Source organism: Sturnus vulgaris, chromosome 4 (genome assembly GCF_052056855.1).
Source record: "Sturnus vulgaris isolate bStuVul1 chromosome 4, bStuVul1.hap1, whole genome shotgun sequence".
NCBI lineage: Eukaryota > Metazoa > Chordata > Aves > Passeriformes > Sturnidae > Sturnus > Sturnus vulgaris.
The window spans coordinates 23,347,419-23,373,030 of NC_142246.1; the positions used below are offsets into that span (position 1 = coordinate 23,347,419).

The 25,612-nt window shown below is 39.2% G+C and overlaps 1 protein-coding gene across 1 annotated transcript in view; it reads left to right on the plus strand.

Annotated features, from left to right (window-relative positions):
• LIMCH1 (LIM and calponin homology domains 1) overlaps nucleotides 1-25,612 on the plus strand; it is a 173,113-nt gene that overhangs the window by 120,032 nt on the left and 27,469 nt on the right. Inside the window, exons 10-20 of the mRNA XM_088163311.1 lie at nucleotides 2,033-2,323; nucleotides 3,585-3,839; nucleotides 5,113-5,451; nucleotides 6,135-6,461; nucleotides 7,017-7,250; nucleotides 8,188-8,433; nucleotides 9,558-9,593; nucleotides 14,164-14,290; nucleotides 17,066-17,220; nucleotides 17,410-17,809; nucleotides 21,110-21,331. Coding sequence (XP_088019437.1) covers nucleotides 2,033-2,323; nucleotides 3,585-3,839; nucleotides 5,113-5,451; nucleotides 6,135-6,461; nucleotides 7,017-7,250; nucleotides 8,188-8,433; nucleotides 9,558-9,593; nucleotides 14,164-14,290; nucleotides 17,066-17,220; nucleotides 17,410-17,809; nucleotides 21,110-21,331 — 2,632 coding nt within the window. The remainder of the gene's footprint in view (nucleotides 1-2,032; nucleotides 2,324-3,584; nucleotides 3,840-5,112; nucleotides 5,452-6,134; nucleotides 6,462-7,016; nucleotides 7,251-8,187; nucleotides 8,434-9,557; nucleotides 9,594-14,163; nucleotides 14,291-17,065; nucleotides 17,221-17,409; nucleotides 17,810-21,109; nucleotides 21,332-25,612) is intronic.

Genomic DNA, 25,612 nt, shown 5'->3' on the forward strand with positions numbered 1-25,612 from the left:
GCAAGCGTTTTTTATATGTTCGTTGAAAAATAACATTGACTCTTACCTTGACAGAGCATAGAGACCCAAAACCTTTCCATTGTTCTGAAATGCAACATAAGGATCTAGAAGTCTGTATGAGACCTTGCTTCAGGGAGTGTAAATGCCTGCAGTCACTTTGCAAGCACCTGCTATACCAGCATTAACCCATTTACAGTTTCTGCAACAGCTGGGGCTGGGTGTACAAGAGCAATTTGCAGCTAAATCTGCTGTTTAGTCTTTGCTATCTATACCATGGTAAACTGATTTTTTTAAAAAATGCTTTTGAGACCATCATAAACTGTTTCAGGGGACCCCAAAATGTCAGAGCTAATCTTTGATTCCATGAAAAAAATAGTAAATGAATGGAAAATATTCTCAACCTAGAAACTGATTACTGAAATCTAGTTACATACTAACAGCTGTACATTTCTCATTGCAATGACTCATAGTTGCACTTTTGAGTACTATAACTCAATATTTCTTTGTTGCTAAAAATACTGCTCTTAGAAATGCTACCTTTGATGCTGTGAAGCCTCACTAGCATTGGTGGACATGAGACTGAAAAATCCAGCAATTTTTACTAAATAATCACTTGGTGAGCCAGCTGTTCCTGAAGCTGTTGTGAACATAAATATTCATGAGGAAAGGGGACAGCAGTTCCCATTTGGAATGCTATTGGCCAGTGTTGTTCTGTTGCCTTAAGTGAAATCTTGATTCTTCAGAGAGATTTAAGGAAAATGTTGCCTTTAGCTAATTTGTGACCATACTCTCCACATCACTCACAGGGGATCCTGTGTTTTGCAGCATGAGAAGGCAAAGGCAGACAGTCTCATATATCCTTTGAGCCTGAGCTAGGCTGGTCTGTCAGAGATGGTTTATGGTTTCCCCATAAGTTTCTCCAGCAACTTTGTGGAGCAGTACTTTGAAAGGGCAGCTGAGAACGTAAAATAAAAAGTGGTGTATGTAGTGGGCTTGCAGGGATTAAAAATGTTTTAAATGCTTTTAAAATGCACTCTTTATATTTGAGATAGTAGAGAAACTCGGAGCAACTCTTGAGCTATTTAGATTCACTTTCTTATTGCCAGTCTGTTTAATCCTTTGTGATCCCCTCTATTTCACTTTGTATAGCAAAGTGTGCTACGTGACAGAACAAATGCCTACAAAAGTACTGCATGCAGCAGTCCTTGCTGCCCAACTTCCTAAAATATCAATATGAAGAATTAGATTTTTAAATGTGAGCGTTGCCTAGCTCCTGCCATCTGTCTTTTCAGTTTGCATAAGAGTATTGATCCTTACAAGTTAATCTTTATGGGTACCAGCTGTCAAGTGTCTTTATTGTCGTAATCTTCAGTAACAGCAAAGCTGTGTTGATAGCAGTTGTGTTTTCGATGAAGGCAGGTGGCAATGTTTTCCAGCATGCCAATATCACTGGTGTGCTATCATTGCAGTTACTGTATGTCAGCATTGGCATCGAGGGCTTATTCTGTGGGAAAGGAAAGGTTAATTAGGAAAAGAATAAATCATGATGTATGTGAGAAGAAAGCGATTAAACATACTAGGGTAGACAGCCTCAGTGATTACTTAGATGGGGATTTTTTTAATAGAGCTATTAAGGAAAATGTTAAATATGTTATTTCAGGACACAGCAACATTTGCCAGGAATGAGGTATTTGTATCACATTTTTCCTTTGATTGAAGTGTAGAAAAAGTTTAATTCTGCCAGTTATGGTACCACATTCACTGCATCTCATACACTAAAATTTGTTCTGACTCATTCTTCCAGCTATAGCTAAAATAACTAAGGTCCAATATGCTGATTTATGTGAAATTTTTGTGGATTTGCTGCTTGTATATGATAAGTTTTATTTCTAGCTAGGCTTTGTGCAGTCTAACAGCAGCTCGGAGCATATTTGATTAACTGTGCTTGTTTTTTTGACCTGGAGATGAGTTCTGCACTGCCCTCTCCTCCCCTGGTGCATCAAGAGCTTTATTTAATTTTGCTTTGTGTCAGTAAAAAGCCAATATGTGAAGACAGTGGAAGCATCCCAGACATCATCCTTCGCAAGGACAACCCATTCATGACACATTATCAAGGAAAGGATTCTGGTTCAGAAGATGAAGCAGCCAGCAGAGTTCCTGATTTAGAAAAGGATGACTTTGCCACCAGGAGAGCCAGAATGAATCAACCCAAACACATAGTTCCATTTAACTCTTTTTTAGTTGGACCCTATACAAGTAAAGAGAAAGGTAAACTGGAAGATATTAAAAAGCCATTGCAGATGGAAAAAAAGGAACATGCAAGGTGTGCATTCATGGTCTTATTCCTTCTATTATAATGCTTAATTTCATCATGATATATTGCTGTATAGGCCTAAAGCTGTCTTGGCTACAAAAAACTTTACAGGTTAGAGTAAATGCAAATGCTTTATCATAAAGTGAACCAAACTAATTTTTTGTTAGAGGAGAAGTTTTAATTGGCTGTGAGTAAATAATATAAAGGCAGGACACTTTTATTATCTAAGCTCATGAGACAGGTCATGAGCCTGAATAGTGGAAAATAAACTTAAAAAATATGCTTTGCATCTCAGCTCTTTTTCTGATCACTTTCAGTGCACATTTTTCGAAGCATTTCTTTCATCTCATGCTCTTTTAATACCCTTCATAAAACAAGGACCAGATGAGTCTTTAGTTAAGGCAGTGAATATATATGCCTGCTACACTGCTCTGAATTATGTTGCACCTGGTCCTAATGTGTATTATGTGGCATTGGTTTGGGAAATGGATCAGGGGTTACAAGGCTTCAGCCTAGAAGGCTTCAGCCTTCAGTTCAGTGATATAGACCTTTAAGAAGTTGCTGAACACAAATATTTGCTAGGTAGAGATCTGTTTCAGGAAACAAGTATATTTGTTTTATTTGTGCAAACAGATGTGATTCTAGATAAAACCACTATATACATATTGTAGGGAACCTTGACTAACAACTGATATGTTCAGAAAACTTCTAATATTTAGGAGCTCTTTTCAGTTTTCAAATGTCAAATGTGCTGTTCAGTTCCTGGTAATTTGATTATATTAACATTTTCTAATGACTAGTTTGGCAGGACATCTGAGGAGCACTTAACCAAATTTTAATAGTCCAAGGAGTCCATGCTATTGACATGACTCTTAAGATCAAAGAAATTCTGTAGTATGTTTGAGAGCAAAACCTGAATTCAGTTTGTGAAAAATAGGCAAATGAGATATTTGTAACTATTTAAGAGAAAGTTTATTTCTTGCAGAAATGCTTAATACAGTAATCACATAAAGACTTTTCTTACTTGAGCTGGGAATAGATGTTCATGTGAAGAAGTGGTCTCAGTAGTGCATAAGTGGGGTAGCATAGCTGAAAGGTTTGAATTTCAAATTATTCATTCCATGTTTACTTCCTAAAATTAATGTGAAACTAATATTATAAATTCAGTTTTATCTTTTTGAGATCTGAACCTCATCTTTTGACACTGTTTATAATTGCTTGCTTCCTCAAAATATCTTTCCTTGCTGAACTGGAATGTGCATTAAATTAGAAGAAGACGAGTACACATGACATCAGTAAGGCAAATAGTTACAAGCAAAGAGAACCCACTTCTGCAAAATGAGAAGACTGAGTCAGAGGAGGAACAGCAGGTGAAAGAGGTTGATAATGAGAGAGATGATTTGGTGAAACAGAAATCTCCAAGCGTCCTTCCTCAGCTACAAGAAGATGTGCTTTTTGTCAATGCCTCTATAACAAAAGCAGATCTGGAGACCTGGAAAAGATTGAAACTGTCAGGGGAGGCCAGGTATGGTTTCTGCTTGTGGACAGGATTGGCATCCTGGGAAGCATGTTGAGTTTGCCACAGTCTGCTGTGTGTGCTTGTGATTTTATACTTGAAGAATGCCTTCAGTCCTTACCTATTTCAGTTTTCAGGAGGAGTCCAAAAATCTGACAGATGTGCTGTCTGTCATGAAATGAAAATGTGTCCGTCATTTAGAGCACTATGGTAGTTTCACAGTCCCTTTTCTTGTAGATACTCCTAATACAGTATCAGAAAGTTCCTTCTTGTCATGTGGCTGAATTTGCTTTGAAGCTGCTCGAAGTTGAACACAAGGTTCCAAATGGTGCACACTAGCAACTACACTGCTCCTTCCCAAGCTGTCTTCAGGACTTAGGGTGTTTTATACCTTGGGAGTATTACCTGAGGATCAGCATCTTTGCATTAATGTTTCTGTGCTATTTTGAGACCTGAGCTGATACGTCAGCATAGCATTGTAAATACACCAGCACTGTTTCTCACTGCAGCATGGCTTTCATGGGCCTCATTATATGGTGTTTGTATGCTCTTGTTATTAACAAAAGCTCTACAAAGGGAGCTGGTATAAAGCAGTTATTCTAAGCTGTTTCCCTATGGAGATGGACTATAACATAGGCAGGTGATTTGTGACTCCAATAGGAAAGGATAACAACTCCTAGCCTTCCTGTTTAGGTGCATGCCATGTTGCAATTAAAGACGGCTGTCTGTTCTGGCATTGTTCTAACAATATGGTTATTGTATGTCATTTTAGCTCTAATAAATCAAAACTCAATCAATCTTCCACCCGAAAGATACTAGCAGTCTCTCTGTTACTTTTGAGGTGATTTATTAAAATCAGGGTTCAGTCTGCTTAGTTTAGGGCAAGTGAATTGCCCTTGCTAGTGCTCCCATGCCACTGTAACTCCCTAATGCCAAAGTGAGTTCTAGTGCCATACAGTCACATATAGTGTGTGGCGTGGGTATACATGAGCAGACAAGGAAACTGTGGCTTTGTTAGGGTGAAGGACTGAATTTGGAACAGGCCATATGTTACATTCCTTGCCCTTAGGAAGTACTTCCATGGATGTACTCTCTGAGTTTTCCCCACAGGTCTGTAGTATCTTTGCATTTTATATATCATTTGGGACTCAGTATGCCATAGCTGTTTATACCTGTGTCCTCGAATTTTAAGATAAAACTCCTTCAAAACCTTAGGAGCATTTAATTCATTTATTCAGGCTTCTCATGTTGGGGGCATTCTTTTATTCCTCATTATGACCAGTGAAGAAGATTTCAGATGTTCCAGCAACACTCTGCCACCAACTGATACCACAGTGAAAGCCCATGATGATTTTGCTGTCCGCAAAACCAGAGCAAACAAAAAGGCTGGTGGCCCCAAGCAGAAGTTTGTGCATTTTGGGCCAGTAACTGAGATTGATCAACAGAAATGGGACAAGCTCGTTATTGGCAGAGCTTCATCTAAGAGTGGAACAGAAGAGGAAAGCAAGAAAGACGGTGTGGAGAGTCTCGCTGGTTTTGAAAGCTCTCCTTCAACCACTGCTGCCAGTCTTGGGTTTGCTGAACACAGCAGTGAAGTATCTGAGCCAGAAAATGAGTCCAGGTATTTGGTGTGGTTTAGGAAGTGCTACTGAGCTGTAAGTGAGACCTGATCTTGTCAGATGCTGATCTGCATGGGAGTGAACTGCAGCATAAACCCAAGAGCTGCTTATGCGCGCAACCGTGTTCAGAAGACATCTGATGTCTTCACAATATCTTAACGTGTTTAGGATTGCTCAAAACGCTGTGCACAGATCTTCCGAATGCTTGCTCAAAATTTCTGATGGACGGTGAAGTCACTGGTGTCTCAGAGGGCTGAGCTATCATTCATGATTTTTCTGCTTCTTGAATTCCAGCAGCTTTGCTCTGCCTGCTTTCAGCACATTAGGAATTTGTCATTCAGCTTGCTGGCCTTACTGATGTTCAAAAAATGTTTTTTCAAACCTAATGGATTTACTTTCTTTTTGAAGATGGTATACTGCTGCTCTGTGTTTCTGGCATTTATCTGGAGAGGAATTATCTGGGTCATTAACACATTAACAGATCTTATATTTCTTTGGCATTTTTTAAATCAGTCTGTGACTGCAGCAAGAATTTTTAATGAATGCTTTTAGCAAGTAATTCATTCAGCTAAGTTTGTGTGTTTATAAAAAATTTGCAAAAGGAGTTAGATGACTCCTTTTCTTACCTCTCATTTGACCTGAGAAGTTTTGTCTGTCTCACTCCTCATTTCATTCTCATCACTAGTGAGGGAGGAGTCAAGTTAGATACAGATGACTCTTGCAGGAGAATTCCATCACCTGTACCAGCTTCTGATGTCACCTCTGAGAACCAAACCCCACGGAGTGTGAGCAAACAGCAAGAAAGCACCAGGGAAGAATGTGACAGGAATTTACCAGATATTGAGAGAGATGATATGTTGGTTAGAAGGATGGGAACATTTTCAAGGCGTGCCACAAGCTCCATTCCCATAAATTGTCCTCCCCTGTCAGTAGCTCCTTATCGGCTGCAGCAGCAGCAAGAGGAAGTTGTAGCTCATGAAAAGGATTTGAAGACTCTGCAGGAAGGAGAAAGGTCAGAGAACAGAAGCAGATTCCTCTGAGCCTGGTTTGTGTGTGGTGTTAGCTTGGATCAGTCAACAGTGTTGTCCTATTCTTCACATGGGCTTTAAAGATGTGTTTTACTCATTCATCATGGCATGTGTTCTGTTTTGTAAAATTACTTACAGGAATGTATCCCATGAATATAAAACAGCCTGTTTTCTTTCATAATATTTTAGTACTTCAGTTGTTAATTGTTGTTCAGCATGAAAATAGTCTTTCATCTTTTGGGGGCAATTCTTTTGCAAACCATGGTGCTTATTCTAGATTTTTATGCCAGCTTCCAAGTGAATAAGTCGTCACATAGATTTGTATGCAATTCCCAGCTTCTAACAAATCACCTACATAAGCGTGGAATTCAACATAATTTCCTTTTACTCCCCGTGCTGTGGCTAAAGATGCCTAGTTTGCCTAGTTGTCCATCATTCTCAACTTTGCTTTGAGTAACAGTACCTCACATTGCCTGAGCAGCCACTTGCTGTAGAAGTGAGCATTATCATGGAACAGTGTCACTTGTCTCTCTGAGCAGTACTATCAGACAAGAAGAGAGCCAAGAACAGCTTGAAATCCCACAGCTGCAGAGTGATGGAACAGAAAACAACATGAAATTTCCAGACCCACAAAGAGATGACATGTTAGCCAGAAGAACTGGAGCTTTTCTTAAACAGCCTGGGCCCAGTGTTAAGCAATTCCTTCCCATGCCATTTTCAAAGAAGCAGAATAAGCAGGGCACAGCTACAGAACTTGAGAAGAAAATCATGAGGTAAGAAAGTTGTTTTTCTCCATCCCTTTTAGCTAGCCATGTGGGCTGTTTGTCAAGATCTCTTTATCAGGAAGATTTGCTGGTGGCCCAGTATTAGTTATATTCATGCTTGTCCTCCGTTCTCTGCTAATTCTTTCTGCTCAGTAGAAGGCAGTAGAAGGTTTCTGGCCCTTTTAGGAGAGCCATGTGGAGACTCAGACCATAGCTCTACCAGACGCAAAATTCTAACAACGTATGGAAACAGATCTACGTAGCAATTCTATTTGCATTACGTTTGCAGAGGTTTCTGGTTAAATATGAGGTAATGATTACAAATGTTTCCAGCTAGAAATGGAGTTGCTCGATGTGGTAGATTAGATTGTATAGGGCTTAACTAGTGCCAGTGACTTCCTAACAGGAAATCTAGAGATCCCGAGATTCTGCCTGAAAATGCTCAATATCTTTCTAAGCAACGTTGTTCAGATGTTTGAGGCTGTGTGAGTGTTGAAGCCTTTGAACAGAGTTATCGTTTGGTGGTTGAGCCACATGCAAGCAAGAGGGGAAGGTTCTTACTCATCAGTCTCTTCAGAGTACTTGAGGAGAAGGATATGCATGCACCTCTACAGACATAGATGAAAAGCTAGCTTACATCTTAGCCAGGAGAAAACAAACCTGTCATCTACTATAGAATCCAACAGTAACTTGGTGTTGAAAAGACTTTGTATTTTAATTTTCAATGGTGTTCTGGACAGTTTATTTTCTGATTTTAAAAAGTAGTACAAGCACTTGACTCTTGAAATTATGGATTTTGCTCCTGCCTCACTTAGCTTATGTTAGCTATTTGGGTTTCTAGGGGCTGTTTTTTATGAACTTATAGTTATGCTTTTCATTATGTATGTGTGATTTTTGAAATATTGCTTAATACATCCCTTTGCACTACTGCCTTTGGCTCACTCAGGCCTGAAAAATGTCCACAAATCTACACTAATAGCTCCGAAAAACCAGCAGTAGAACCACCACAAGAGCAGCAGCAAGGGCAGGAGGACAGTCTCCCATGTACAGGACAAGATGAGGTGATTAGTACTGCCCAAGTGGCTGAAGATGGTCACAATGAAGTCCACCTTGGTCAAACACCTAAGCTTCAGGAGGTTCCTGAGGAAAAAAAACTGGAAACACTTTCATCCAAGGATGAGCATCTGAAAACGTGAGCTTTCTGGTGTGAAAATCACACAGCTTGTACACCCGTCTGCACACTTCAGAGTTTAAATTGTGCATTGCCTGGTGTGTTTTCAGTCCAGACTAAAACACTGTGTGTCAGTAATACACATTTTAGGAACAAAAAGAATTGTTGTGTAATACCTTTTATTTTGATTTAAAAAAAATATGTAATTGAAGGCTAAATGAAAGAAATGTTTGATTACAGTATATATGTTGAATTGCAAGAAAAGTTTATGAAGAGGAAGTGCTAAAATGGACTCTGCTCATTGAGAGACACTTACCCTATTTCTCCCGTGATTAGAAATGTTGTAGTATTGACTTTTGCATTTTATGCTTTTTTGTGATAAATTCCAGATATAAATATGTGGTTTGCATAGCTCTAAACAAGACCGTAATTTTAGTGAATGCCACTGGTTTGTGTATTACTGGTAACTTTTTTCAGCTGTATCCCTCTGCCTTGAGGACAGAAAACCAAAACCAACTAACAAAGAAACAACCAAAAAGCAAAAAAACCCAACAAACAAAAAAACTTCAAACCAGCTAACCAACCAACCAAAATAATCCAAAAACCCCTACCCAAACCAACAACAACAAAACAAAGAGAAAAACAAAATAAAACAACAACAACAACAAAAGTAATCCCCAAACACAAAAACAAGACCTACAAAAATAAAAAGGAAATCCTGTGAGTCATTTTCTGACTTTAATATTTGTCTCTTTCATGCTTCAGTAATAGTGGTACTAAGCACTGCTGTGGAATGTAACTGTTAAGTTTTGTCTCCATTCATTGCATGTATGGCACAATGTAAATGCCAAGACATTGTCTGTTTTCAATAACTACACACATTTTAGTTATACTTAAGGAGACTTTTATAATGTGGGGCATAAGTATGTGTTTAAGGAGGGATGGGTGGTGTTCTCATGTAGTTTGACCTCAGGATGATCCAGGTGAGTCTTGTTTGATGAATACATAATCTCTGAATAGTATGGTTCTATTTTGGTCTACTAGCTTCACTAGTAGAAGTGACAGTTGTGCAAATTATTTGGGTCGAATTGCAATTACTACTTCATGTATTTATCCACAATCTAATTTTATATTTGGTCTTGTAGATTCGGCCCCAGAACTGCTGTGTCTGATGACGCAGAGTAAGTTGTCTTGTGTTCACAAGATTCTGTTTTAAACAACTTACACTGCATGCTTTCCCATCTTTCTACTAATTTAAAATGCAGTTGATGCATCATTATTGTTTTGCAGTGTTTTGGCAAATAAATTTTTCAGACAGCACTGAAAAATGGAATGCAGTATGGCTTACATTGCAGTTAAAATAATTTCTGTATAAAAGCCCATAAAAACTAAGTTTAATACTAATGTCCAGCTGTTGCTTAAAGTATTGTTTCCTCTTTTTTTCTTTTATTTTGTCTTGGTTTTCTTCTGAATTTCCATTGCCTCTAATCAGCTACAGGTAAAGAGAGTTGAGTTGAATCTGAGTGTTGAAGAAAAAAATCAAGTATGAGGAGGAACAGGAAGAAATAAAGAAATCCCAAAGGAAAATAATATCATTGTCATCTTCAGAATAATTACCAGGAAGATACATCTTTAGCAGAGCCTTTTGTATTTTAAAAACTTTATATTCAATCCCTTACAGGTTAGGTTTAATTTAATGATGTACTACATTTCAATTTTTAAGCTCTTCACCTTGATGCATCACTTTTCATAGAAGGAGTAGAACTGACATTTATTACACTCAAAAATTTTTATTGTTCATGTGTGCATACAAACTTTAGTACAGAATAATATGCAATACCATTTGGAAAGCTCTTTGTGAGTATTAGCTATTTAGAAGAGAAATAGTTGGGAGCTACCCACATAATAATATCCTTAATGTCCTTCCTTCCTTCACAGAAATGCACATGACCTTCTCTGTCTTCCAGATTAAATCCCAAAATAGAAACAGTATGGAGAGTTATGGGGGTTTTATAATGAATATACACAGAGATTCACATGCAATTTTTCACCTTTCTCTCTAATGATAAAACTCAGAATCATGACTCGAGTGTTCTCTACAAGTTCTGTAATATCTTTATGCTGTTCTCTGACTACAGAGTAAATCATTTTCAAGCAGCAGGAATCTGTCCAGTCAAATGAAGGGGTGAGATAAAAAGAGCAATATAACATAGAAGTGATGTACTTAACAATGGGGATGTTCCAGCTATTTCAGAAAGCCTGCTTATATGGTTGATTTTTTCATCTATGCATGTCTGTATTAAATGCAATCATGACAGAAAGTACACAGAGATGCCTTCAAAGAGGCATTGCAATTGATTTGGTGATATAATGTGAGAGTAGCAACAATCAACAAATCATATTGCTTGTTCCATACTGATTCTGATTTTGTTTTAAAAGGCAAAATAATTAATGTTCAAACTTCATTATCATCCTTTCCAGATGTGCTACAGTTTACAGAGCAATTATTTTCCATACTATCTTTTAAGTCCTTATAAAAGTAAGACCGTGTTTTCCCTTCTGAAGACAAAGCGTTTATGAAGACTCTAGTAAAACTTGACTCTCAAGTAGGAAAAATAAATTGAGCTGACATTTAAAATACTTTTTAAATGTTTGTCATGTCCCCATTGAAAACTGTAACTTGAATTCAGTCTTAGACTAGATGTTCTTTATTCCAGGACTCTTTTATTACACTCTCAAAGTTCCCTTTGCTAGTTAGAGGAAAACTAGATATTGTCATCAGCCCTGTTATGTCTCAAGGTCAGAGGAGGCAATACTTAGTGTGTTGCTGTTAATCAGACCCATTCCTATCTCCCAAAGAGAGAGAATTCTGGTGGTACCATGATAGTCCAGTATGAGTTTAGGCTCATAGTGACCTGAGATTTTTGAGTATTTCTTTACTAGAGTCTGATTTTCAGCCAGTCTGTCCTCTTTTATGTTTTGTTGGAGTTTCTTAAGTCAAATTGTAATGCAGCAACATGATAAATGCCTTACATAAGGATTGTTAACATAGTCTCATAAAAAGATTTTTTTCCCTTATCTCTCATTTTTAAATTAATTAATCTAAACACTGACGTCCTTCCAATTTCTTTTAATCTAAAAATTTTTTAGACCTGTTTTAAAAAAAGAAATTGCTGCATGATATCACCAACAAGAACAACTGTAATTTGTGACAATAAAGCAGTGCAGCTTGAAAATCCCAACATCCCAAGTACACTGTTATCTGCACAGTGCTTTTTCCCAAATCATTGCTAGAACTGCTGATCTGGTACACTGGTCAGCAGAAAGGCCTCTTGCTTCAGGACAGAGGTTGTATACAACCTCCAGAGCTGTGCTCATGGCAGAAAGTTAATGAATTGAAAATAGTCCAAGTGCAGTTGCAGTTACATATTCTCTGTCCACTTGTGTGCTACGTGCCTGCTGGCCCAGCATATTGAAGGAAGGTTGAAGGAAGGAGAAAATCTACTGCTGTTCATGGAGGTGTTAGTGATTGTCTAGAGCCATTTGTAGATTATACAAGACAGAAATAGGATGAAATTATGTGGGACTCATAGTGAAAAGTGTCTTTTGATAGAAGCTCAGAGTTTTGGCCTCTGATTCTTTTTTAAGGATGAGCTTATCAGGCAGAGAAGTTGATGTAGACCTTCCAATTGGCCTTGCCCATGTAGTCAGGAAAGGAGGTTTTTCTCCTTAATGATTACTACATGTTGGTCAGAGTGGAGCACAGTGCTTTGAGATGGGACTCCAGATTGCTGACTTGGGAAGATACTGCTGTGGAATAACATGTTGCTGCAGAGTTGAAGTTTGAACCTACCCAGTTGCTTATCCATGACAATGAAGGCCCAGCAGCAGAAAGTTACTGCTGGAGTAAGTAGTGCATCTGAGGTTGTAGTGTGTAATTTTACTCCTAGTCAAGGCTAAAGCCTTTTCCAGAGAACCTTTTTAACAGCACTGTTAATAGTTATAAAATCTGTAGTTGTCTTTGTGCACCCTGTGAGACCTGCATGAATTCAGGGAACATACATTAGACTTACATTAGGAAATCCAGGTACTCCTGCTAGAAAGGCAAGATTCTTCCATCCCAAATGGCAGAGAGTGTGTACTCATGTACTCTACTAGAACCAGTATGACCATTTCAGGCCTTACCTTTTCTCCTATTGCATGTGAATGAAAAATTCTTTGACATGAGAAAAGAGTACAAGAGAGGAGCTACACAACCAGTTTGACCCAGTAGACACAAGGTATCAAATACTGAACACTGAAGGCTTTCTTAGTGCTAGTTTCAAAAGTTCTTAAACTGGAATAAACCCTATAAGAATGACTCTATTGCAAGTTATAAATCTCCCAACCTACCTCACCAGTCTGCCGAATATGACTGATATTTAAGTTTTACAAAACTGAAACATTTGCCATCTCTTTAGGTTCTGTTATTTAGGAGTGTTCCAATCCAACCCTGAACAAAGCAACTGTTAAACTACCTACAGAAAACCCCAAATTAGTGTAACCCACAGCACTCTGTTTAATGGGCAAAACACAGTAATATGTTAACTTCACTGTTCATGCTTAAAGGCAATAAGATGTTTATTCTGTCCTTCATTTATGAATAAATACCTACTTAGCAGGATGGAATTTGTGCATGTCCTTTTCCATACGCTGTCCAGACCTTTCAAGTTTTTCCTTGAGAGTGGCATTCCTGTCTTTGCTTGCCTGAATACAAACGCTGGCTCATAAATTATATGCACAGCTTTCTGTGACTATTTGCTTTGATTACTGTGGACACAGTTGCTCACAGTTTTATCTTCATTGGGTGCTTCTCCTGATAGTTGGCTCATTGGCTCATGTGAAGCTGCAGGTCCTCATTTGAGGACTCCTGTGAAATCACTTCATGTGGAACTGCATGGCTTTCTTTTAAGTTTTTTTTGCTTTGAATGGCACAACTGAGGTCATGTTTTACTTATAATAGGTGGTAAAGGTGGAGTAGTAAGCATGTTATCTTCATGTGAAGATCTTTATATAATAGAAGGAGATATATAACATCAAACCATAATCTTTTTTTTCCTTTAAGTCTCCAAAGGTCAGAGACATAAATAGAAAAAAAACTTTTTTTTTTTGTCCTGGACGTCATCTTTCCCTTGTTAGGTTAGCTGTTTTAATAAATTGGTGCTGGTAGCATTGGATTTCTTCAAGGCAGGGAGGGGAGGAAAGGGGAGGGGAGAAAATACCATGCAGTTTGAACTGAGTGTACTTCTCTGGGTTTGTAGCAATAGCGTTTAACTGGCCACACTGCCTCTGATGTACTTCTCAAGCCTTCTTTTTACCCCGAAATGGAAACTTCTGTCTGTGGTGTTAATTTAAGTGATCTTGAAAATCCATTAGGCACAAATCTTCAGAAAGTAAAATGTTCTGAATGATAGAATGATTTTAATAAGAGCTGTCAAGGGAAGTGTAAAGTTAATAGTGCTTCTTAGTGAGAGAAAAAGTTGTGGTCATTTAACAAAATGGGAAGTTGAGGAGCGTAATGCCTGAAGTACTTTGTGGGAGCCATAGGGATGCTGACAAGCCCATCTTAGGGACTGCTGCTTTTTGGAGCTTTGTAACGGAGCAGGTGTCTGATTCTGCTGTAGCACCCTCATGTGGTTTCAGCTTTTACAAGCTGAAGGAATATAAGCTTCTAAATAAGACTGGACCTGTTGTTATTTACCCCTTGTTTAGGAGCATGAGTATGTTTGACATGAGATGTGAAGAAGAAGCTGTGGCTCAGCCTCATAGCAAAGCTCGCCATGAGAAGCTGCAGAATGTACACAACCAGCTGAAAGAGGACGAGACCAGATGGCAAGATGTGAGTATACAACATTGTGTGAAATACTGGCAGGCACTGAGGCCAGTCAGCTAGGTAAAAACAGGACAACCTGCTAAATCTGAATTTACTGTCAAGTGCTTAAAATAATCAGGAGAGCTTTTTTTTTCCTTGGTGGATTGTTGCTAAAAGGAAGGAAGTTCATAATTTGATGTAAATCAAAGAATACAAAATCTTCGAGTCCCTCTGCCTGTTCACCAGGTATTTTGCTTTTTTAAAAAATATAAAGAAATTGTGATTAGGTTAAAAAATGGAAGAACAACTTCTAACTGCTGACTTCTCTAACTTTTCTAATTAGTCAATGTCCAAAGTGACAAAGCACAAGTCTAAGTAGGGCAGGGAATAAATAGGTCGGCCTTTTCTTTAATAAATTTGCATAGAAACAGAAAATGGTAATGTTTTCCATCTTGTCCAAGCAAACAAATGGCACTTCATGTTACACCTTGCTTGGTTTACAAGGCTTTTCCAAACCCTCTTTCCTTGATGTGTTTTGTTAAGCTGTCCAGGCATTTGGCATTGTCTGCAGCAAATTAGCAAGGACAGAAAAACATGATCTGCAGATAAGTTAGTATAAGGAGCTTTACTTTCAATTCTGTATATTCCTAAAGATTGGTTTTAAATGAGGAATTTGGGATATTTTTAAATTAAAAAAAACAGAAGGTAATAAAACACATCTCTTCAAGTATGGTAGTTTCTCATTACAAGGAAAGCTTGTGTGAAACACCTCAGAGAGGTTTTTGGCAGAAAATTTAAGGAAAAGTGAAAAATAAGTTGTATATACAGCTAAGAAGTGTCTTTTTATAGTAGAACAATGAAGGACTTCACCTGAAAGGTCTTTATGTGTGGAAAATCATAATTTCCCGGCAGAGATAAGAATAAATCCAAAGTAATTCAAGAAGTTTGAAGACTCTGCTGTTGAATTGAAAATCCTCTGAGCTAAAGTTTCTACATTTTCCAGGCTTCAGCATCTTCTTCTACCATGAACTAAAAGTTCTGAAGATGTACTGAAAATGTGTTTATTAGAATGTCCTTGGCATTCTGAGGGCTTTATAGAGACATGTGTCATGGTCTGATATTTTAGATGCCCATGCTATAAATTTGCCAACAATTAATGTTTACATGGCTTTTAAAAAATTATTGTTATTCTAAAGGATTGGAACTGGAAAAGACAAACGTCTGTATTTTAATTAGGAAAAGAGAAGGATGGCTTATGTTAGAAAATTTGCTAATGGAAAACTAATTTCCAAACAGTAGACAATAGTGGAAGTAGCTGGATAAAGAAATGCTTTGGTACTTCAATGAGAAAAATTAGTAACTGAGGAAAATGATTAGGCTGATGTTTCATGAAGGAGGATTATAGACTGATATATGTAGGTCATGTGAAGAAGTACTTTAATGAGCATTCCCTTAAGTGTAACATCAATAATTTGTGGTTTCGAGCTAAATTAAATGTAACAATGTTTTTTCCCAATTTTAATAAAAAAGTTATGCTTACAGTACCTTCTGTTGTTTACCAATAAAAATCCAATTTAAATACTTGGGAAACCGTGTAATTAATGAAGTAGCCATTGAATTGAGTATGTGTTATGATATATCTGGGTTTTATTAAAACCAAAATTTGTTAGAGTGAAATATAAATTTTTTTATCATGAAATATAATCTGTATACTCATCCGATGTTGAAAAGTTAATGAAAAGTGTTCCCTTCCAGTTTTCTGGGAAGTTTTTTTCCTTTGCAGAAGTTCTGCAGTGGTTACTTTTTACATATAAAATTTTGTTCCTTTGATAGTGGGCTGCAAAGAAATTTTATAGTCTAGAAAACTTCTTTACTGTAATACTTGTACTGTGAAAAAGATTTTGCTTCTGTATCCTCCAGGATTTGTGAATTCATAAAGGATGTAAGACATCATGACAGGTTCCTCCTGTGACTGGTTTAGTGTCAGGCTAGTTTTTCAGAAAAGATGAAGAACCAGATTCAGTCAATCTTCTGCACAATTTCAGGCAGGCAGATTCCAAAAGGACTATGATTGTTGCTTCAACAAGGCCATCTCTATATAGCTGGATACAAACCATAGGCTTTTTACTCTGTCATGTCTCACAACAGTCAGGTGTGAGCCATGTCACTCCCTAACCTCTCTTGCTCACATCTGGATCCAAGATACTGCAGGATGTCCGCTATGAAGAATTTAAATTTGGATGCCTACTGGATTTTTGTATAAAAAAACTGCAACATCATGGGTCAACCATATTTGCATGTAGCTGACTGATAGCATGGGCAAAATATGGAACTATCGGCTTTCCAAGGCAGACTATCAGTGTAGCTGTAGCTCGTGGTGAAACAACATCCATTCTTCCAATGACCCCCTGCTTCCCATATATTTGATTATTAAAATACTTCACCAAACATAATTTTTTTACTTAATCTTTCTGGGGAACTGGATTTTGTTCCTACTGTTGGCCCAAGTGAAAATGAGTGTCTTGACTGGTCCTTTTAGGCCAAATTTCCTGCCAAAAGCAAAGTAAGCAGTGAAGCTATGAGTCCTTACTGTATCTTGCTGTTAGCAGAAAATTCAGGCAACATCTTCATTTATGGCATGATCTCCTTTTGTCATTGAAATAAACAATGCTGCCTGCAGGTGATGGGAGCCTAGCCCACAGGCAAGAACAAGTATTGCAACCAGCTGGTTGAGTTTATTGTTACCTGGGGCCACTTTTTAGTTATTTGCAACTCCATTCAGGTGCCTTCCTTCTCTCACAGGACCTGGCTCGGTGGAAGAGCCGTCGAAGGAGTGCTTCACAGGATTTGATTAAAAAGGAGGCTGAGAGAAAGAAAATGGAGAGGTTATTGGCTGGAGACGGAATGAGTGAGCGCAGAAAAAGCATCAAAACCTACCGAGAAATCGTGGAGGAGAAGTACGTTGTTTTCCTGCAGTGTAGTGGCATGTCTGAAAATTCTGTGTGCTCCATAGGTGATAGGTAACTGTGGGCAGCCATGCCTGCAAGCCTGAGTGAGGGAGAGGGGAGGTTGTTGATGGAGCAGAGGAAATGGAGGTGATTTCCAGTGTTAATGTGATGTTTTCTCTTGTGTTGTCTTCCTTGCAGAGAGAGAAGGGAGCGGGAGCTTCACGAGGCATACAAGAATGCAAAGACGCAGGAGGAGGCTGAGAGCATCCTCCAGCAGTACACTGAACGATTCACTATCAGTGAAGCTGTCCTTGAGCGTCTGCAGATGCCAAAAATTCTGGAAAGAAGCCATTCAGTGGAACCAAATTCCCCACTGAAAGACCCAAATCCTCTGAGATATTTAAGGCAACAGTCACTTCCTGCTCCAAAATTCACTGCCACAATTGAAGCAACCATTGTTCCCACCACTGAACTAGAGCCCAGCAGTTCAACAGGACGCACATCTCCCAGCAAAAGTGTCTCCAAGGCTGTGCCTATGCTGACACCCAAGCCTTACTCACAACCCAAAAATACACAGGAAGTTTTAAAGAACTTTAAGGTAGGATACATCACATGCCCCAAAGGCAACCAGGAGGCAAAGAGATCTTGATTAGGTCATGTGAACATATAAATATTTAATGTAATTATGTAGAAAATGGTGGCAGCATTCTGATATAAAATTCAGCTTCATGCTCTATGCTGCCTGGTTTAGTGGTTTCTTCATGTTCACCAGTTTTCCTAGAATCTTGACCTCTTCAGACTGAGATATTTGCACTGATCATTTTTCCTCAGGCTAAATTTGTTTGAGGAAAGGGGGAATTTAAGAAAAAAGCAAGGCTTTTCCCCAGAAAGTTTGTAGAAAATACTATGTGGTCATGTTTTTTGGTTTTGAACAAATGGAAGGTGCAGGGAGTGTGTGGAGGGGGCCCTGGCTTTTGAAGCAAGACCTGAACTGACTTTTGTGTCAGGGGTCTGATTTTTGCTGTACTCAAACAAGTGTGTCCCTACTCCTTCAGAGCCAAGAGCCAGCTTTGCCCAAAGATATGCTCTGTCTTAAAAATGCTTCTCAACAAGGATGAATGGGGAAAGCTGCTTCATAGGCATAAAGAGAAGATTTAGGTTGTACATTGTACATTGAAACAGGTTGGTACTAGGGTAGCAGAGTAACTGGAGATTGATGGTGAGAGATAGAGAGAGGCTCCATTGAACAAGAACTGTGCAAAGATCATGAGAGTAAAAGAAGTTAGAGAACTTGGATGAAAGCAGGACTGCTGGGAATAAGTCAGCTATGAGATTTGTGGGAGAAGAGGATAGGAGAAGAATCAGAAAAAACATTCTGAAACCAGAATATTAAATCTGAGGAGTGTATCTTTTGACTGGGTGGTTGTGGAGAATGGGATTAAGATACTGAAACGATGGAAAAAGCAAAGAACTGGGTTGCTTTAAAAAGAATAGACCAGAATAAGTCAAGTTCAAAAACATCTGCTGTTCACAGTGCCTGTACCAAAACTGGAGCTTACCCAAGTCTCATAGTAGTCATGTTGTGAGCAGTGTGAAGCCTAATGGCATGGGTGCCCCCAGCCTCTAGGATTTGGGTTCCCTTCTGTCTGCAGTTGCTCATACTTTGCAAGTGATATTCACTTGCAGGGCCCTGCAGTAGCACTGCTACCATGTATATCCAGGTTGTTTACGTTCTAAAAAATAAGTCAGCTTTTTATATTAATTGAAAAAATATGCTGTGATGTATGATTTATTGAAGTCTGTCCCAGCTCTTACAGAAACCACACCCCACCATGTTTCCTAGTAGAATCATTAAACTGATAATTCCTGTTTCTCCTATACCTCAGTTCATATTCCCCGAGTTTACTTTTTAGATATCAATGGATTGTGGATCTTTGATTTTTTTCTGATCCTTGACACTTTTTTCATCTTAGGACCAAGGTATGTGTGTGCTTCACCATAATGTTACTGCATAACTAATTCACATATGTGGAAAGAAACTAACCCATGAAGGCTTCTACGCCCCACAAGCCACCACAGAAAAATCTGTCTGAATCTTGTTCACATGATGTGAAAAAATGGGATTTGTCTCAGTAGGAATTATTCCCTAGCACGTGTAGCTGTAGCATTATTTTCCCTTGAAACACCAGACTGTCGATTATTCTTGGCTCTGGTGACAATGTGTTGACTTCCTCCTGATCAGAAGGAAAGGAGTATGTTTAACTTTGCAGCCAGGGCATCTGTCCTGCTCATTCAAAAATTTGGTTTTCCTTCTTAATATAAATAGAGAAATGTCTTAGTTTAAACAGAAACCCTGAAATGGATGGTGTGGCCTGCCAGTTTTTTTCCTGGCCTTTTTATTTTTGAGATCTTTTGTAACCTGCCTCTCTAGTAGATAATCCAGCACACAGTCCCTTCTCCACAGAAGAATTTGGGCTCAGTTCCTGCTCACACTTGTGTTTGGAAATAAGCCCTAAGAGAGGTACTGTGTTAAGTGGATGTTGTCAGTATAGAAATGGAGGGAGCACTTTCATCTGAAAAACACTCAGAAAGGGTGAAACAGGTGGTGGAGCTGACTGTGCAAGGGCTAACTGCCTCCACCTTCCTGCACATCTGGAAGAGCTAAGGATGCCCAGCACCTCAGAGATGGCCTCTTAGTTAATGATGCTCTTAAAGAGCAAGCCTCTGGATGCGTGTGTACAAGTCAATGGAAGGAGTTTGCCCTCAGCTTGGTGCTGATGATATATACTAAGCTGGAGTGCCACTCTTGAGGTATCCAAGCTGTTCACTCAATAAGTAAGGAGGGATCTCTGTGCAAAGAGTAGCAAAGTCCTCCTTACTCCTCACACCTGCTGACAAGCCTGTAAAAAAACATCTGTGATGTGGCCAGGCAGGAGCAATGTGGTGGTACTGAGACCTGGTCCTCGCCTGGTCTCTCTCCACCTGGTCCCTCTGGCTAGTGAGTTCTCTGTAGCAAGACTTCTCCTGTATGCTTCTACAAGTCGCCCTTCAAATTGAAGGGAGTCTTTACATGCCACCTCCATTCTGAAATTCCAGTGTAAACGTGGCAAGAAGTTGTGTCAGGGGAGAGGAAGAAGCCGAAGAATATTTTGTATTTTCTTCTTTGCTTAAAAGTTCCTTAACAGGATATATGGCCACCAAGGAGCTAGCTTGACCCTGAGAAAAAAAAAGGTAGTTAAATTGTTTCCACACTCTCCTTTTCAAGGAGATTGCCTAAAGTAATTTTTTGGGAAAGCATCCAATCTATTTATTTGCCTTATGGAGAGAGTGGAACGGCCAGTTTTATTTGCTGGTGCCATGATTCCCTATTATGAACAATAAAGAAACAAGTGGATGAACTCTGCTGCTCCTGTCGGTTCAAAGTTCACATGACAGTGCTTCAAAAAAGCACAGGCTGCTAATACTGTGATGAGGTCATTGAGGCACATAAGCAGTTTGTCAGCATAATTAGTCCTGGAGAACCTGCTTGGCTCTTGCATAAGGCCATGCAAAACCCAGCAGTTTTGGTCTAAATTTAACATAAAAATTGATTTTTTTAAAACATCCTTTGGTCTGTGACGCACACAAAGGGTGTCTGTATGTTACTGGGAGAACGGAATGTGGGAAACCAGGAAATCCAGAAAAATTATTTCCTTGTGTCTGTGTTTTGTTTATGAGCCCCCTAGGGTCATAGGTTCTTCTTCTGTTTTGGCCTGTTGAGTGAAATATGTGCTTGGCTTCATCCCCCACTGATAACACAGACTGTGTTAATGATTGTAGTATCACGTTGAACTCCTAATTTCCTAAATTCCTTTGAATGCTACTTGTCTCAGCATATTTATTTAACTGTATTCTGCAGGTAGATGGAAAAGTCAGCATGAATGGAGAAAATATCAACGGCATGGAAGAAAAGGATAAAGAATGTACAACAGTAATATTTACTCCTTCACCAACCAGATCTCTGAAATTTGATGGAGTAGCCAGAGGGGACAAGCCCCCAGTAGAGTTGAAGAAGGACCCCCCAAGTGTTGAGCTCAGTTTACAGAGGCCTGCCACTCAGAGTGTGCACAAAGAGCCAACAGTAAGACCAACACGAACAAAACAGCCTTACTTTCTTTGCCAATTTTCTGTCTCATGATGTGTTCAGTCACTAACTAATGATACCCAAGTGCCTATGTTTGCCTTATTTCAAAAGGGTGTGCCCAGACCTGGAAAAAAACTATAAACAAAACCCCAAATTCTTTGTAAATTAAAGGCTTCTTCCTTTTGTATGTGGGTAGAGGAATAGGAGGGTAAGATTAAAAAACCTTTTTGCAGCCACTGGGGGTTTTGGGGGGGATTTCTTTTTTTTGTCTTTTTCTTTTTTTGTTGTTGTTTTGGGGTTTTTTTTCCAGATGTCATGCAGCTGATAAGTATGCTTTAAATGTGCTGGGCCAGGGAGAAACTGATTCAGTGTCCCAGCCGTTGTGCAGGTTTATTCAGCACTTCTCCTAATGTAAGCTGATTAGATCAGCAACATAATTGGACTGTGTGAGCCATTATAATTAGTCTCAGTTTTCAGTTTTCAAAAGAGGATGTGGGTGTGCTGGCAGTTTTGAACATTTGGTTTTCATTCCCCTCTCAGAAACATTAGAAGAGGGGATAAGCTATTGAAATGCTCAGAGGGGCCAACATGCTTCTTAACTGCCTTATCAGAGAAACAAATTAATTTTACCTTTTCATCTTTCTTTCCCCCTCTTCCCCAGAGAAAAAGGCAAGAGTAAAATTAGAGCACATCACAGCAGGCATATAGATGCTACAAAAGTGTAATAAAACTAGATAGTAAAAACGAGACAAGAAATGAGAGGTTTGCAAAGAGAGCATGTAAAAGGGCTGCAAGCAAGTGACAGGAGAGGGAATTCTCACCATTTTTTTCTGTCTAACAACAAAGAGAATTGGAGATGTGGTGAGAGTTGGAGTATGATAATTTTTTCTTTCATCTCAGATTTCATCCAAGCATTGGCCAGATGGATAAAAGGGAGAAAGATCTATCCTGGGGCATGATGGCTCATTCATGAGAAAGGGTTTGTGTTTTACTTCCCTGCTTAATGCCAGTCTCTAGCTATGGACAACCAAACCATGGAGCCTGCAGCAAACATGGGAACTGGGATGTGCCATGAGCACAGTCTTGATCCTGTCAGAGGGATCTGGTATTGAGTCAAAAGTAAATGACTTGCAGGGAAGGCAGAGCTGAGGCTGTTCCTGTCACAACAATTTAGCTGTGAGGGAAAAGCCAGGTAAGCATTGCATCTCTTGCAGAAGAGCAGGTAATGGGAGTGTTTGGATAATAGAGAAGAACTTCAGCTTGCTGGAGATTAGAAGCTCAATGACAATCAGAAAAGTAGTCAGGTGAAAGTGTTAATGTCTCCTTTTTTAGGATTTTCAGGCCTAGTTAGAGTTATGAAGAAATTCAGCAGCAGAAGTCACTGTCAGTTCTTGAGTGTGCTTGTATCTGATGTCCTCTCATCCTCCCCTTTCTACAGCTTTGAGGATGATATGACCAGCTGAATGCAAATTTTTCTGTGTGTCTGGTTTCTCCTTCCGATTCTTAGCTCTTGTGGTGATGCTGCAAAGGAGGCAGAAGAGTTTGACTCCTCAGATTCCTTGTGACTCTTGACATTTACAGAATAGCTCGCGGTTTGTAAGCTTGAACGCACTTATTGATGAAGCCTACAAGAGAGAATGAGTGTGCACCAAAACGATGCTAGTGACAGAGTGTCTGTGCTCTAACTACAACTTTTATATCACTAGCCTCACAATTCCATCAGCAATGTGACTTGGTAGTGCAAATCATCATAATTACTCCTGGCACTTCAGCTTCAAGCAAAGGTATTAAGCATGTCAAGGGCAGAGCAAGGAGACCAGACTGGTTTGAAGGGGATCTTCCATGGAAAAACAAGTGGAATGTACTGAATGTGGTGAGAGAGAAGAGAAGGAGATCTGCCTGTGGCTGGAAAGGAATTTGGCAGTCTAAAATAAGACTTCAGGTTCTGTTTCTTCGGGATGTTTACTTCTCTTTACCTAGATGCTACTTTGTAATTTTCCAGGTCTCAATGCCTCACACAAAGGCACGGGCAGTAACTTAGCTGTTGAGCATACAGGAGAGCCTTGGTTTGTTGATGGAAAGGGCTTAGATGCCAGGTTACAGAGATGGGGCATGGTACTGATGCTTGGCTTCTTCATGAAGGGACACAGACAAGCACTGCTATAGACAACTTGATATGGATGTAATCGGTCTGGAGCCTTATCTGCAAGAACAGGACAGCTACACTGGACTCACTTCACTTAGCCTTCTCCCTGTACTTATTTTACTTCAGACTTTGGGCAACTAATACAATGATGTCAGCCTCATTTGCAGACCCTGAAAGGCTAAACTGCTCTCTGAAGGATATAACCTCCTAGGAAGGTTGGGAATCCATATTAGAAAAGATAAAATCATCCTGGGCATGTCCCACTCCCCATAAAATGAGACCTCTTTCTCAGTAGGATACTGCATCTAGCAGTCACTGTCAGAATTCCAGAAGGGAAAAAAAGGTTTGATGTTTGCTCCAGGGATGGGACTCCCAATCTACACATTCTTGTAAGTAAGGAAGCCTTCTGAAAGGCTTCCACTATCACCTCCCACAATAAGAAAACAGAGATATAGGTTTTCTCTGATGCTTAACCCTCCTGACATTCTAGAAGAGGAGAAAATGACAGAAACGGGCATAGAAAAGCAGCTGAGATGAAGAGCTGTCTAGAGTGGAAGAAATCATTAAAGCTCTTTTGCCTTCAGAAAACTTCTACAAATTAAGTAGAATATTTTCGTATTTTCAAAGCCATTTCCAAACTTGCTTTCACTGTGTTTATTTGTATATTTTATTGATTCAGTTCTTGTTAGCTATGTCCTTCCCAGGCTTTCAATAAGATTCACAGGCAATAGTTCCTCTGTTAAGAAATGCTGAGTCAGGGGTTTCTTTTTTCCCCTCTAGTTGCATGTAGATTTGGGTTGATTTTGAGTCTTATTCATTCATTTTCTGCTCCAGGTCTCTTTTGTGAAATATATATTTCTTTTCATATGTACCTTACCTATGGCATGCCTGTCCTTCCCTTCTGATTCTCTTCCTGTTCTTTGCATGCCCCTTTCTCCTCTTCCTCCATCCCTCATAGGGCTGCTCCCCTGCTGTTTCAGTTCATCTGTCAAATGGACCAGTTCTGTCTTCTCTCAGCCTGGCAGGCTTCCCTTTGAAGTCCCTTCTGTAGTCCTAGTTTGAGTCTGTCTAGCTGCCCTTAGGCATTGTCTGCAACAGGGGAAGATGCTGTGCAACTGTACTCCAACAGTGCTTTTGGCCTGAAGTTTATTTAAGTTGCACCACTTAAAACACTAATACTATTGAGGCTTTTGGGGAATTTGGGAAGTGCAGAGATAATTTCCTGTGGGTGAGACCTCAGTGTCAGTTGTCTTTTTGACAAGAGAAGGACCCCATCTATATGTGAATCAAATAATGTTTAGCAATTGACTGGAACTGACTGGGAAACATATGTACATCCTGCCTGAATTTGCTGTGAAATGAGTTGCAGAAACTGCAGCAGGTAGGCAGGACAGTAAAGAAAAATATTATCAAAAATATACTTATATCTCTAGAGTATCGTTAGATTAGGTAGGGTATAGGTAGTGTATAAATGATTTTGCAAGAGACTTAGCTTAAAGTAGCTTATGAAATTTTGCCTGTTATTAAAGTCTAAAGAGGATAAACTTGGCCTACAAACAGGAGGAAAATATCCCACTGGTGTTTATGGAGCAATGTGGTGCTGAGAGGAGTGGTGGTAAAGTGTACCTATACCTCTCAATGCAGTTGGAAAAACTGGAGCACAAGTCTGAAGACTGATCAACCAGTGGCAATACCAGCAATAACGTGAAAATAATCTCCTCATCCTGGTCCTACCTGTCAGCCATTTAGGCTGTGTTTTCTTCCCATTGTACAGAATAGCAGTGGACATTACAAATGCTGAGAAGTTGTATTCGCTAGCTCTTTGAATCAGAAGTCGGCAAAGTAAATATTTTGTTTTAGAACAGTTTTTGTGCAGATTTTAGTGTAGGGGACTTAATTTGTCAGTAAGTAAGTAACATCGCTATATTTTAACCAATCTTTATTTGAGCACTTAGAAATTATTGGCTTCTTATAGCGCTAATTATAACCTTGCTCTGATCAAGCAAAAAAAAAGATACAGGCAGCAACCTAAAAAAGATCAGGGTGAGGTGATGGTGGTGGAGAGAGACAGCTTTCTTTTAATTTTTCTCTAGCTTAAACTTGTCCATTTCTACTCACTGCACGCTTGGCAC